This window comes from Hippoglossus hippoglossus, chromosome 16, assembly GCF_009819705.1.
Source record: "Hippoglossus hippoglossus isolate fHipHip1 chromosome 16, fHipHip1.pri, whole genome shotgun sequence".
Lineage (NCBI taxonomy): Eukaryota > Metazoa > Chordata > Actinopteri > Pleuronectiformes > Pleuronectidae > Hippoglossus > Hippoglossus hippoglossus.
The window spans coordinates 6,004,250-6,019,999 of record NC_047166.1 but is presented as its reverse complement, the minus strand read 5'-3'; the positions used below and the strand labels follow the sequence as shown (position 1 = coordinate 6,019,999).

General features: G+C 41.2%; 2 protein-coding genes across 5 annotated transcripts in view; both read right to left on the bottom strand.

The window, feature by feature from the left end:
• The window catches only part of LOC117777400 (hemicentin-1-like), a 1,765,934-nt gene that overhangs the window by 947,764 nt on the left and 802,420 nt on the right, over window positions 1-15,750 (bottom strand). The gene's annotated exons all lie outside the window — the stretch shown is intronic.
• LOC117777415 (mannosyl-oligosaccharide 1,2-alpha-mannosidase IA) overlaps window positions 1-15,750 on the bottom strand; it is a 169,447-nt gene that overhangs the window by 56,152 nt on the left and 97,545 nt on the right. For all 4 annotated transcript variants that reach the window (XR_004616602.1, XR_004616603.1, XM_034612195.1 and 1 more), the window contains exon 3: window positions 12,977-13,092. Coding sequence is in view for 2 of the 4 variants with exons in the window: in XM_034612195.1 (XP_034468086.1) it covers window positions 12,977-13,092 (116 nt within the window). In the remaining 2 variants the exon portion in view is untranslated. The remainder of the gene's footprint in view (window positions 1-12,976; window positions 13,093-15,750) is intronic.

The window sequence follows — 15,750 nt, the reverse complement described above, 5'->3', positions numbered from 1 at the left end:
GCATCTGTTCACTGGTATCACTCATCTCCACGTATATCTTTGCTCCTAAATATTCATATACTTAATCCCATTTTGTTTTATTAGACTTACTGTTAATTAGTAATCATCAACATGTGTTTATCTCATAATCTACATCTTAGATGTGCCAGTAAAATACCACTTTGAATATCACATCTCAGCAAATTGGTAACAAGAACTGATGAATTGTCCTTTAAAGGAATCATTTTTACATTTTGGGAAATATATACGTTTGTGAGCATGAATGATTGTCTGTCTAAAGGTGTCAGCGCTGCCATATGCTACCGACCTGTATGACGTACACTGCCTCTCGCCCAATGTCAGCTGAAAGGTTAAGTGGTATAGATAGATAGATAGATAGATGTACTTTATTGATCCCAAATTGGGAAATTATTGTGTTACAGCAGCATTTCAAGGCCATTGCACATAGAGTGAGGAACAAGAAACTCAATACAAGAGATGACAAAATAAGAGACAAGCCTGAAAAAGCGTGGGCAGAGACTATGGGTCTCGTGGTTTTGAGAGTGCACCAAAGCTCCGCTGCTCCGCTACTCCACATATCACAGGCATGAGTGAGGTAGCAATATGCTCATGTAACTCTTGGCAACATTTCAAACTATCCCTTTAACACATTGTCCCTGTCATGTGTTATGTAACTCTGTGAATCAGGTGTTAAGAGCAGTGAGCGTTATAACAAAAAGGTGCTGGCTCCATTCCTGAAGTCAGCACACGGGTGACATTTCATGAGACAAAGCACCGGCGCCTCTGGCAGGGCGGCCGAGCTGAGCTGTCTTGCCAACCCTGAAATGAGGCCCATTCAGTAATGGTGCTACGATGGCAGTGATTAGGAGTGGAGTGTCTATTTATCACCGGTGATCGTGGCACTCAGCGAGACAGGCAGAAGGTACAGTGAGGGAGGACAAGTAATGCTGACACGGGTTTTGCAAATTAGACTTTTACCTCCCAACACAGGCTCAATAAATCACTCACCAGGTTTTGTATAAAACTTCTGTTCATGCTGTTTTGTAGCTCCAACAAGCTGCCTTCACACATAGAGCTACCCCCCAGGCACCAATTCAAAGAAAAGCGTTTTGTAGATTATTTTTTTTTGTATTTAAATCTGACGCATTTCTCAGCAACAACCAACAAATAGTTTCATTGTAAATGGGGCAACTGCTCAGATTTACATCTCTATTAAATCCACAGAAAAAAGTCAAACCCTGAGGCACTGAACACTCACATTAAACAATAACACTCCCACTGACATAAACCTGTTAAATCATTGGAAACAAGATATCAAGGAAGATTAAAAACCATGTCAGAGTCCTCCGAGGGCCTGTTCTTACAAAATTCTGCATTTATTTTAACTACATAGAAGGTGAGGATGAAAAACAACACTGCAGATTGGATTTGACTCAATCTCACCGCAGAGCGGGTGAGATCTAAGTGGGTTTCTTTCGGCTAAACATTTTGAATTTGTCCAAATCAGCACTAAATTGCTGTGTTTTTAGACCTTATCAAAGTTTATATTCTGATTAAATCACAAGATAATAACACTGCAAAGTTATCAGGGCTGTGCACTAGAGACACACTGTATCTGACTGATGTGGATAAATGGAAAATAATAACAGCCCCCTGTTCTCTCCATCATTCTAATTAAGGTACGACAAAAAGAGGAAAAACTGCAATTAATTATTGCATCTCAGTTTGAGAAATTACGTTGATCAAGAGCTATCATAGAACCGATACTTTCATCTGACTGAAAGCACAAAGGGATATTCATGATGGGGGGAAGAATCAATATCGAGGAGATCAAAGATAATTATGGGAAATGTCAACATAAATTATTCCTTTTAATCAAAGGTTGAACCTTGAGGATATTTCGCAGTCTGAGACGTGAGTGTGACCGGGGGTGTTACCTCAGTTAAACACAAGTTTAGGCTTCTTCTATAATGTTACACCCTGCTGCATGATTACCAAACAACACATATACATTGCGGTGTTTAAGCTTTATGGATAAAATAACCTCTTAAATGCGCCGACATGTTAGACATGGAGCTTTTCCAATGATCAGGAAAAACAAGTTTAGATCTACAGTAAATACTCAAGGGATTTAGTTTTAATTGAACCCTGGTGAGTTTATTGGGAAAGATGAAAGGGTGTGGTCCATCAAACCCTGGTGTGGATCTATAAACGTTTTAACACCTAAGTCTGGACCGTGGTGCGAACCAAGGTTCATGTCTCTGTCACATTGATTACATTTGATCGTATTCTACCCTATAATGAACCAGTTCTTTCATTTTGTTGCCACTGTAATATCATTATGGTTTTACAAACTGCAAAATGTACGTCCTTGTTGTTCAAACATATCATCAGCGGCTTATTTTTCCTCTTTTATTGTGTTATTTAAACCAAGAGTCAGAACTATCCAAAAGTTTTTTCGCACTGCAACATTACTAAATGTTTGACCACTGGTCCAGCTCGTGGTCTGAGGTTCCTTTCACACCTGATATTTTGGTCTGGACTAAACAAAAAAAGACTGAAGGTCCGGTCCCGACAAGGCCGGGATTAAAGCAGCCTCAGTCTGCTTCCATACTTTTGTCAACTTCATTTTTGACGTGAACCCAGAATCCTTTGCGTGATTTTAGCTTAAATTAAAAAGCTGTGCTACTAATAAATCCATCAGCTGTTGATGGGGTGTTCAGGGAGTGATATTCAACCTCTAAGCATTGTATTCATTTATGTAAATCATTTGGCAGCCATGGTTACAACAATGATACTCGAAGAAGAATTTGCATTTTAATTGTTCTCCATAATGTATTACTGTATCATAAATGATTGTTGTGCAGGAGGAAGCGGTGGTAGAGAAGAAAATTAATTAATGAGTGTAATGACTCGCTCTGCACATTGCTGCCACACCATGTAGCTGCTCCGCTTCAGCAGCACCGTGCAATGCTGCTGACAGTGTTGGATGCTGGTTTCTCTGTTAATGAGTATTCAACGGTCATGGCAAAGATTGCCGTCGGACTCGGCTCAGACTTGCCCGGGACCTGAGCCTGATTGGCCCGGCTGCTGTGCCGCGCTGTGCCAGGGAGCTGACGAGACTGTTGCCCAGCAGTGTGTCCTGCTCAGATGCTAATGTAACGATTTACTGCTAAAAAAAAAAAACGAGGCGTCATTGTGCGGATGACCCTGAGCGTCGCTGCGATCCAGGTTTCTGACGAGCTTCCACATTTCAAAAGCCGAGTGAGACTGATGTGACCCATTGAGCCAAGGGTAAAAATTAAGCAGATGATTGCTTCTCCGACCAGAGCTGGTGAGTCACACTTAACTGGCTGTGACTCAACTTCGCATTGTTAATTAACATGGAGAAATCACCAGGGACCAATTAAATCCAACATTTCTAATCTCTGTCAGTCTGACATGATGCACGCTCAAAGCTGCTGCTGCCGCTGTTGACAGGAGCTTCTCAAGGCAGCTCGTCCCGACCCTGCTACTTTCACTCTAACAGGCTTTTTCCTTTTTTGTACTTTATGGTCTTGATCATCATCCAAGCTATGATTAATGACCACTAAACCTCTGGAGCTTGCAGCCATTTCTTTTAGAGAGGAAGCTCTTAATTTCAGGCCAATACAAGAGTCTCATCAATATGGATTTTTAAACAGCCGATGTAAACATTGTCAGATACGTATTTATCAACCAATAAATATAAAATGCATATTTTTATATAAATAGTAATGATTCCCCAGTTATTAAACACTCGTGACAGAGAAATGTAATTGAGGTTTAATATTTACAGTTTAACCATAAACTTTATGATATAAAGAACTTAAATAAATATAAACATAAATGCACATCTTTTCTGCATTGTTTATTCTATATAGTTTTCATAGTGGCACAGATCTAGGTTGGTGACAATAACCCAGGATATATATATATTTGCATTGCTTTAAAACTACCGCTCATGTTAAAAGAGGCGTGTCTAATCAAGTTAATGTAGGTTTTTCCTCGGATTGAAATCTATCATTACAGTTTACTGGCGTGTCCCGCAAGACTGACGTTCACATTTCATGATATTCCTCAGTGCAGTGTTATTTTTTTAACCCAGACTACTGACAACTAATATACAAACTAATTAAGAAGAGCTTATGTTGGCTTGAGTGAGAAGCCCCTTAGAATTTGTCAGCAACAACAAGAACATCACGGAGCCACATCTTTCTGAAACCGTTATTCATGATCAATTCAAACTTAGGGACAGATTGTGATTTTTCAAGAAGCATTTAAACAGACAGAGAGTAGACAGAAATGTTATCAGTCACAACAGATTAAACTTAACTTGACCCGTTACATTCCCATTATGCATTTCTTCAAGTTAAGGGTAGATGTGTCCCAGTAGAGCTGCATTAACATAAACTACTGGCTAATGGTTCGAATCTCATAGGGTTAATTTATTTTATTCATCTGATAACGCTTAACTAGCAAAATATGGTAATGAATCAGCAGCTAACATCATCATATACACATGTGACACACAAAAGAGGGAGCGCACGTCATGAACATCTTCGCTAAATCCATTAAATCTTAAATTAACAACCTGGTGAATTATTATTTATCAAATATTGCCTGAGAGATGAATTAAAGCCGAGTTACAACCCTACTCATCATCCCTCCATCGTTTTCACTCGCATCCTCTGCATCCTGCTAATCAATCCAGGAAGTAAATCTGCATCTGTCTACTTTCAGAGCTCATCACACACACACACACACACACACACACACACACACACACACACACACACACACACACACACACACACACACACACACACACACACACACACACACACACACACACACACACACACACACACACACACACACACACACACGTCTCTGCTCTCTCCTATAGGTGAAGCAGCAGCTCCCAAGCCGGTCCTCTATGGTGATGCTCCGGTCTCAAAGGTGATGCTCCGGTCTCAAAGGACTTTGCTACACTTTCACTCTTCAGTTATTCTTCACCCTGCTGCGTCCCTCTTCCCTCTTCCTCACTCTGTGTGTAACCGTCTGCCTCTGTGCCTCATCTATATACCTCCCACTGTATTTGGCCTTCCTGACTGAGCCGCATCCTTCACTGGGTCTCGCTTGCTTCCAAAATGCCAACAAGAATAAAACAAATAAGGAGGCACTTCAGCTGTCGAATGCTCGGCTACATTCATGATGATATATTGGACACCCGCTTATTTAGATGAGGTCATTAACTGAGCTAAATAATGATGAATCAATTATGAACAATTCTGTTTCGATATACTTGGCTTCACATGACTTTATGAGTTTGAATGTAAATGACTCACAGTTGCTACAAGTTTTTCCCAGTAAATTTGCAGCTTTACAGGAAGGTTCCCCGAAATCTATTCAGATCATTTTCTTAATGAGGGTACTGTGACGAAACTGTGGAGTCCTGTGTTTTAAATTTATCCTGAATTCATTTGGAGGCTTTTTGGAGGCTTACAGCACAAAACTTTGTAATATTTCCTTCACAACGATATAAAAAACAAGCAGTCGAAAGACCTTTGCACAATTGTTGTTTTGTCATGCAGTTCATTCACACATACTTTTTTCGAAGCTATAACCAGTCGATGCAAGCTTTCATGTCAGCAGTGGAGTTTGTATTTTTTCGGACTAAGGTCGATGGATGACCTACTGGCTCGTCTTGGTAAATGGTATTTCTTCTTTCTATCAAGTCAAAGGAGCACCCGATTGTCGTTGCTTGATGTTGATTTCATCTTTATTTCCCTAAGGAGAAATAATTTTAACAATCTATTCTCTAAATTGTGTCATGTTTAATGAGAATACTCAGGCGGGTCGAAATTTGCTTCAGAATAATTCGCTTTCGGGCAGCTGCTGATTTACAAATGCCATAAACCTTCCAATGTGAGAAGCAGGGACCTTGGTTTGCTCTTTTTGCTGCTAAGTGACATAAGAATGATCAAATATCAAAAATCTTGCAACTTAGTTTTCTGTAAAAAGATCAATCATTTCAATTATTTAGAACAGAATGTCCACACACACACTCACAAAAACATTAGCATGAGGCGCACACATTGTTTTGTTATTTTTATGAAGGAGTTTTTTATAAGGGAAGCGATATTCGTTATCTGATAGCTGTTGAACCTGCATCAATTGATTTATGGTCAGTAGGAGTCAGTGCAACAAGCAGGAAACACAACCCTGTGACATCACCTGAGGTTCTTCATTGATATTTTTCAAAGACTACATGAATAATAGAGCCTGTGAATCCGAGACAGATCCCACGTCAGCATCTACCTCTGCCGAATGAGCCCGCAGGGACGAACAGCATGAATGATACGCAGCGTGCTGGTAAATATCCGCAATGACGAGTCCACCCACACTAAATGTCCTTTGGCCTCCGCATCCTGAGACAGAATGTCAGCTCAGCTTGACCTCAGCTCGGAGGCACGGCGCACTCGCTCAAGTGTCTCCGCGGCGCAGTAAATGACACTGCTTTTCCTCAGACGAGGTCTCGCTTAGCGCAGACGGGGGGTCATTAGAGGTCAGGAAAACAGCTCCTCAGAAGTAAACAACAACCTTGCTCCAGGGCTCCTCATTACCAGCGGCTGTCACTTCCAAACGTGAGCGTACAGTTAGATTACAACTCATTAACAAGTGATTAGAAACAGGCTCATTTACAAGCAGGGATACATCGTTCAGATGAGGACGGACCGAGATTGAAATATCGGCCTCAAGAATGTGACGTGATATCCGGGCTAATAAACAATCATTATGGAAATAATTAAAATTTTCTAAATAGGCTTGATAGCTCAAAATAGTTCAGGAAAACAACCTACACACGCACGTTGTATTTCCCCAGGATGTATGCACAGTTGAACTCAGTCAACTGACAATTACGCCAGAAATAGATCCAATATATTTCTCTCCATTTTGTTGGTAGCTCACTTCAGTACACACACTATATTGTCCTTGTTGGCGAGAAGCTGACGGCAAACTTCCCGATGATTTGATTAGCTCCTTCTCCCAAGTCGACTCCCTTACAAACTTTGTCTCAAGAGTGAAAACTGTGTGAGAGTCTGCAAACAAACTGTTTCCGGCCTCTGGGCCCCGTCTCCTTTTAAGGTTGAAGAGATTAACAGCAACAAGAATAACCCGGTGTACCTTTACTCATTCCACCAAACAGTCAATTACATCTGGATTATTACGGCACTAATATAAATACACTTGAGCTATTTTCAATCTAAATGCCTCATGCTGCTGCAAAGACAATTTAATTAAGACCTCCAGCTAATGCAGACATGTTGTGGTGAACACAGATATCTCAAGGAGACAGAAGACACTTCAGGGAGATGTGAGGGACTGTTTTTTATGTCCTGGGATGTTTCAGGGAGATATTCACTTTTCTACAGTGCACAACTTCCACAGCAAATTCAAGAAAATACTCCAGTATTATGCTAATTGCTACCAAAACCGTTCCTGCTATGCTTTTCTTCGCAATTCAGACCACAGCATGAAACATAGGAGAAAAGTGGAATGACGCTCAGCGGGGCGCATACCTCCACCAACGCCCAACAGTCCAATTATATTCTATCAGTCCTCACCAAATGGCAAACACTCATAGATATCAGTCCTCTCAATATGAATGATTGTCAGTGGCTCTACTTTTCACTTGATTTATGACTTCAGTAAACATTTTCAAAAGAGTTGGTCTCAATCTCAGGTCTTCTTCTATACAGCATAATGTTCATTTTGTAAATTATGGTCCGACTTAGGGGCATGGATAACGTATTGACAGCTTGTATCGTACAGTGGGTGAAGGTCGCTGAGGACGACCTCAAGCTCCCACTCGCTCCACCCCCTGCTCCTCCAAATAGTGTCTCAAGTCAGGGGCTGCATCCTTCAGGAGGTCCTCACACCCGACGAAGGATGCAGCCGGACCGGAATGAGACAGTCTGGTCTTCAGCTTGACCTTACCTCACAGCGGTTGCCTAGCAACAGAGCCACGGATGAGAAAAGTCTTCACTTGATAAAAAAACCCTGAAAATACGCATTCTTTAAAATGTGTGAGCAGTTCGGTTGAGTTCTTACGTTTAAAAATAAACTCCTAAGACGTATTCGCCTCACTGCCGCCATTACCTCAATGAAAAACAGTTTGCCACTGAATTGCAATGTATCATGGGGTTTGTTGGGTATGGAAAGATCCACATGGTGGATGGGGGGGTGGAAGGACTTATTTGTCGGCCTCGTTTTGATGAAGTTTCGAGGTTGGGATTGTGTAGTCGTGCCACTGTGACGCATCTGTCTTCAAATTCAACCTCCAAAGGAAGCAGCCTCTGAATTGAAACACAGCTATGGTTTCAAAAGATGGCACTGGACAAAACACAACAGCTCACAAAACAATGTGAATCTGATGTGACATTTTCCCCAGTGAAACCTCATCTACTCTGACTTTTACATTTGTTGCTGTAGATTAGAGCGTCCACTTTGTTTGTGGATGATTCCCATGAAGCATCTTTAATAACATCCACTGACAATACCTCCTGGCACACCACAGTGACAATCTCCTGAGTCCACCCAGGACAGCAGAGGGATTCGATAATTAGCACATTCAGGCCTATGATTCCCCTTCTCAGATGAGACCTAAGTGGGTGTGAAGTCTCGTGGGTGACCACAGAAAGGAGACAGTTTTTTTTCCCATGTCATTTCGCTTGCTGCAGTTTCTTGCCCTTGAGCGATTCTGTAGTTGAGATGCTGGCATGTGTCAGCAAAGCGTCACTAAATAGGGCAGAGAGGAGGAAAGAGAGACAACAGGATGGGAGACGATGAACCTCAGCATTATTTTAACAGGAGGGTGGGAGGGAGGTGTGCAAGGTCAAAAGGGTGAGAGTGACATGAAATGTGTGGGAGGTGTCCCTACACAATTGTGTGTGGTTTCATCACACCACATCTAGTAGATTTCCTGACGATGAGACATGAGAGGAATTGAACCTCTGACACCAACTGATACGAACAGAGGAAAAATAAGATAGCGTGAAAGAAGAGGAGGAGCCGGAGGAAGGGAAAGGATTCTAGAGGAGTAATAACGGCGATTCGAGGGAATTAAATCCAATCTTTATGTCTTCATTAATCACTCCTCATGGCTCTCGTTAAACGAGAAGCAGGTGTGATGACCTGCCCGCAGACAATCACCTGACCACAACCTACATGTCGTTCAATAATGTCCAAACTGTGGATAGAAGCGCCCCATAAAACAGCCTTATGGAGGACTTAATGCCACCTACACAGACTCTTTTAAGCTAAACCCTTGTCTGACTGAGGAGCCCCATAATGCTAAATGGCAGCAACAATGCCAACCTCTTATAAAAGCTTTGCACAACAGCAGCTTGTGCACAAATATGGCAATCGCTAAGACTGGCAGGAACCCTCTGGAGCGTCTTTTGTCTTGATAATTGGCTGCATCACCAGAGCGGTCCGGTCTCTCTGCTGAGCTGCTCATCAGCATCTGCATCAGGGGCTTACTCTTTGTTTCAAAGTCATATGTTCAAGATGCATTTCAAAGACTTTAATTTGCTCCGTCGGCGTCGGGCTTTGAAATCTGTTGTTTCTGCCTCACTAAAGCCCTGAGCTGAAATCTGAAAAGTGGGAAATTAAGCAAATAGGTTTAGTTCCCGCAGAGAGATCAACTTCTGTGAAAACTAATCACAATGAGCAGCGGCTGATGTCCAAGCCTCCTGGTAGGAGGAGACGGACTGAGACGTGTCACAACTGCTGTCACATCTGTAATACAGTGATTCTGTCCTTGTCTTCTCTGCCCTTGTTTCCCTGCTAACAAGTAAAAGAGTGGCTGTCACTCTGAGTGGAGCTCTGAGTTGACAGACAAGGCTGAACAGATGAATCTAACAAGCCGCTCTGCACTGTGAGCGACTGCGTGTCATTGTAATGTAATTAAGAATAATGTGAGCATGGAAATCCCTGTGTGTGCATGTGTCTCCTTCGGTTTTCCTTATGCTACTGGTTGTGCCATTATGACAAGAAGCTGGAAATGGTTGCTTTACCTTCAGGTAGCACGAATACTCCACAGACACCTGTTGCCAAGATTATAAGAAAGGGTTCTTTCTTATTTATAATCACAATTTTAGCTGACACTGCACCTTTTAAAGTATACAACACTGGATCAGATCAAATGTCATGAAGTAAATATACCAGTGCAGAAATTACTTAACTGACATTGAATTCTAATCAATTGCTACAAATATTTTAACAATAATACAGTACACCAAATATCCAAAGTAAAAAGAAAACTACAGAAAAGAAGCTGTGTAATACCTTAATGAAAGATGTAATGTTTATTTAATAGAAGATCATACTATAGGGTGTAGATTGTGATGCAGTTGAATTGTATTATTCTGAGGCGTTTCTGTCAGATGCACGTAGATAATAACAACAATAAGAAACTGCCTGTACATTCTTTAAAATTAATATATATTACAATCTCCAGTTTGGGTTTAAACAGAATACAATCGACTTCAAGTGGTACCTTTCCTCTTACACTGTACTCACTATCTCAAGTTGTGTCTCGATAAAAATTAGGACATCAGAAGATTTCCTAAGGCTCGTGGTGAACCACTCCCAAGTGCATCTGACAATCTGTGTGTTGAACCAGCGAGTCGTTCTCTCTGCAGAGGGCTCGAAGAAGGGACGTCACTATCGGGACGATCACAATCTGGGACACGCAATGCTTGTCAATCATCCTGCAGAACGTCTAAGGTGTTACAGTTATGTGAGATCTAAAAACACCACTTTTCTGTGTGTGTGTGTGTGTGTGTGTGTGTGTGTGTGTGTGTGTGTGTGTGTGTGTGTGTGGTGTCAGTGTGTTTCTATGTTAGCAGAGCTTCATGTAACTCCCACTCTATTCCCTATTTTACACTGCTCAGTCATGACTCCATTTACCATGCAGGAAAAAAAACAGCCCCATCAAACCCAGAGTGCACAGATGAATACTGATGAGTTACTGTAAAACTGAGAAGATAACGTTTGGGCAAAAAAACAGCTTCTTCCTTAAGACTTGAGAATTAGTTGGCCTTAACTTTTCTGAATATTTGGAGCATTAACATATTTGGCACTAATAATTCAGGTTTAATTGTGTCAGAGGAGACGAGGAAGATGCCTGGTGGGTTTGCCTGCCCACCTTCCAGAAACCACGACTGCAGGCATGAGGGAGTGATGCTGATGGATTGTGGCAGATCACACCCGTGACAAAGTGCGGTGTGAAGTGTAAATCTGCGTTTGTTGTCTGTATGATTGGTGACTGTGTGGCTGCTTGTCAGTGGCTGCCATTACTGGCTCCATGCACTCAGCCCCTGACAGCTGCAGCAGCCGGCAGCTACTGTTCCTCTCCACGTTAATACTCATCTGCATTCACTGGGATAGACCCGCCACAGAGAGACAGAAAAGCTGGGAGTGATTGAGAGTGTGTGTATGTGTGTATGTCAGAGTATCATGCCTCTCTCCATGTCTGCCTTTCACTATGCATATGCATGTGTGGGGGTGTTGTGTGTTTGTGCCACGAGTGAGAAACACAGTAGCTAAAAACTGGAGCTTCTCCTTGACGTGTGGGTGAAGTTAACACTCGCTGTGCATTTCATTGACCTCGAAACTGGCAGTGATCAACGTGGTGCTCGAAGATAAAAGCACATCATGTTTGTCATTTATGAGAATCAAGTTCGAATCCAGCCCGATAGCATACATTTTACTAGTTTATTCACTTTCTCCAGTCAAAAATAAAACACACTGACATCAGACACACCCTCTTAAAAACAATCAATGTCAGGTATAGGCAGACGCAGCCCACAGAGGTGATGACAGGACGTGTGTGTGTCAAAAGTCTTTAGTTCGCTCCCTAAATTAAAATGTGAAAACCAAAACTAATCAAATATAAATAATGTATGAATCTTGGTTCAGACTTTCAGGTGTGTAAAACGCCCAAAGTATCTAGTAGTTATTATGTCTTGGTTGTTCACAACCGAGGGAGAGAATTTGACAGGTGGATTGGTCCGTGCACTATTCCACACACGTCAAATACAGTCAGTAATTTCCACCAGTGAGTATTTTTGTGCTAATTTAATCTAATTTTGTCAGCAATCAAAACATCCCAAAGTCGGGACCTCATTATTGCCTCAACATAATTATCGCCTTGCATCTAAAGCCTGAGGTTGACAGTCATAATGACAGAGATTGTAAACTTCATGTAATCACACACCAATACATAAACCACCATTTTTCCACACAGTGGGAATCTTGACAGAGAAGTGGCCCAGAAATGACCTCTATCATTTACCACACCGCAAACAAACAGGCCTGCGCTGGACTCTTAGCAGCAGGCCACAGAAAGAACAGTCATTTCTCAGCCTCAGTGATATCACTACTGGAAACCCTCAGTTGCTGCAGAATCCATCGTTACTGACTCGCCGAGCTAAAGGGCAGTGGCCTCTTCTTGCCTTTTCTCTCCCCCTCAATTTTTCTATCTCAAACATCCCTTCGACCCCTCCTCTCCTGCCTTTTCTTTCATCTCCCACATTTTCTGCCCCTCAGAGACCTTTCACAGAGGCACACAATCCCATCAGTCGGTAACGCGGCGTGTCCGCTGGCCACACAGGAAGCTTTTGATTCCTGCTGGAATGTCCTGAGCTTTGGAAACCGGTCAAACTCCGTGGACACAATGTTTGTGTTCAACCACAAAAGAAAAGCTTAAAATCAATCCGGCATGCAAGGTCACTGCCGACAACTTCATCATGTTAATGTGGACAGAGTGTGGCTGAGCCTGACGTGGGTCAGTGCTTACACGAGTTAACTTCAAAGTGAGGAGCAGACTAAACAGGAAATGATGAAAATAAATAGTTCACTTAGACGAGAAGAAGGAGTTTCTTACCGAGTTCAGGTCCAGGCTGTTCTGCACCCACTCCTTGGCATCGTTATAATCCTCCATCAACCCCATTATATACAGTGTGTCCAGTGAGTCAATGATGGATGCTCCTCTCAGGCCACCTGCAAAATACAGTTCAGTTCAGTTAGTGCCTCATCAAACACGTGTCGCTCAGATGCTGTTTCCTTTGTAGAAGATTTTTTTATAATGCTAAAACCCGATTTGCATTTACATCAAATAGTACAGTGAATAATGGGCTGTTATGCAAGTGGAGCTCTTGGAAGGTAGATAAGCTCTCGGATTTAACCCCAAACCTTTTATGTTCTGATTAGCAATGGTAACGTGATAGAATCTGTGATAAAAAAAAAGTCAAACATAAAAGTCCCTCACATGCTGAGCTCCTGTAATCAGTGTAGAGATGTTGAACGATGATACCTAAACCGCTCTGCAAGGCCCAGATGAAACGCAACTTCTCACTGAGACCTAAGGTATCAGCTAAAAAAAGCTTGAGCCACTGTAACAAGAAAGTGGAGTCACGGTAACATCTGCAATTCTGACTCTCATCATGATATTGAGCCCAGAACAGAGCGATGATGGTGCCCTGTTGTCTTTTAACCTGCCTGAAGAGGACGATCCAGCAGAACACAAAACAAGCAACATAACGGTGGAGTAGAGCTCGGCTATATGCCCAAAAATGATATCAAGATACAAATTTAATTTCAGTGGATAACGATAAAAGATAAATTATATGTTATTATCTCTTTTAAGTTTAAAGACTAAATATTGCTCCTGAGTGAAAATTGCGGTTTAAAAATGTTTTTAACACAAATCTGAGTAAGAACAATTGTGTTAAACCGTCTCACTGTGTTTGCACAATGTAAAAGCATTACATCAGACTTCTGTTTTATTGTTATTGATTATATTGTGATAATACCTTCCCCATGGAGATTAATGTTTTCACTCCATCCATTTGTTTGTTTGTCAGTTAGCACGATTATGCAAAACAATACAGATTGCCATGAAAATTGGTGGAAAGGAAAGAGCCCTTGACATTTTTGGTGTGGATCTGGATCAGGGAGCCGATTCAGGATGAAAATCTGAGTCTAGTGAATTTAAATGTGGTTTTATAAGGGGACTGCTGGGCCTCGGGAGACGTATGGACTCTGCTGAGTTCCATTCTAGTTATGGATATTGTCTTATATTTGAGTATTAACCTGCTCGAGGAATGTGCCATTTATGAGCATATTTTTATTATGTTGTGGATAATTTCATTTCAAATTATTTCCTTTATTACGTCCACACATTTCTTTGGGCTTTCTGTCTGTAATGGACACACCACTTTGATTATACCCATCCTCCACCCACCACCACTCACTGATGTTGCCTGTAGCCTTTGTCATATATCCATTATTCCAAGAAGCCAGACCCATTTGTAGCCATTCATTTTCTTTTCAAAAAAATAAATGTGAAGTGCTGTGGGGTGTTTATCCCATCCTGGTGGTCTTATGAGAGATTTCACAGCCTATTTTCATAAATATATGACCAAATATTATGCAAAGGCTGCTGGAATTCACAGAGATAGACACAAAGGAAAAATAACACACTGTCCTTAATGAATTACTGTAAAAAAGAGTTCAAGGGCAAATTATGGTTGAGAAGTTTAATAACAAGAAACTGTGACTAAATAGACTCTGAATCAAACTGCTTGCAGGCGCACGTTGTAGATTATGTGGGAAAAATGCAATAGTGTGGAAACTTGACTTGGTTAAATGTGAAAAGTGATGAAAAACCCTCACGTTCATCCCTGAGAACAACGTAGCCTGGAGTCGATGGATGGATTGATCTGATGCAACCACACAGCAACCTGACACTTTAAAGTCTTTGGTTTTTATCTGGAGTTGATGTTGCACCAAAAATGCTAATTATAACCAGACCTTTGGGCAACAAAACACAAAGTGAGGAAATAAAACAAGCATCCTGCTCTGTTGTCTATTATTCTGTCACTAGCTTTTTTTCCTGTTAAAACTATAAATGATAAACTGTAGTTTCCCTGAACTGTGCGGATGATTTCAGAATTTTTTAACTTATTGATTTTTAATAAAAGCCTGATAACATCCCTGTTTGCCATCTCACAACTGTGTTTTCAAAAACAGCAGGAAGTGTTTTTTTCAGCAAAACAAAGCTCCGAATTGTGATTGCAAACATCCTAATGGCATCCGGACTAAGTTAACAACTAGATGATGAACACAGTGGAGCATTTAACAGCAAAACAACCAGATGTTTCACTCTGGAGTTTGTGGACCAAAAGGAAAAATGCACATTTCAATCCCCACTCAATCTGGAAAACATGAGAACTAAAGAAACATATTTATCTGTATCTGTGAATCAAACTGCTCGCAGGATCACATTGTAGATAAAATATTTTTTAAATGCAACAGTGGAGATTTGTAAGTAGAAAAACGTCTGCTAAAAGTTCATCAAATTACCTTTAATAGCTTATTTACCACGGTCAATAAAATGTCAAATGAAAATAGTGGCAATCATTTCCAAGACTCCAATGTGAATCTTCAAATGGTTAGCGCTGTTCAAACTACACTCACAATAACAACAAACATCAGCAAATGTTTGGCATTTTATGTCATCAATGAAAATATAACACATGCACACATTCAGTAGACTGAACCAATATATGTGAAGCAGAATAAACTTGTCTTATTCAGTGCCTCAGGGGATAATTCAGATGAGCAGTGTTGCTGTAATTTATTTTTCCACGCATCAAC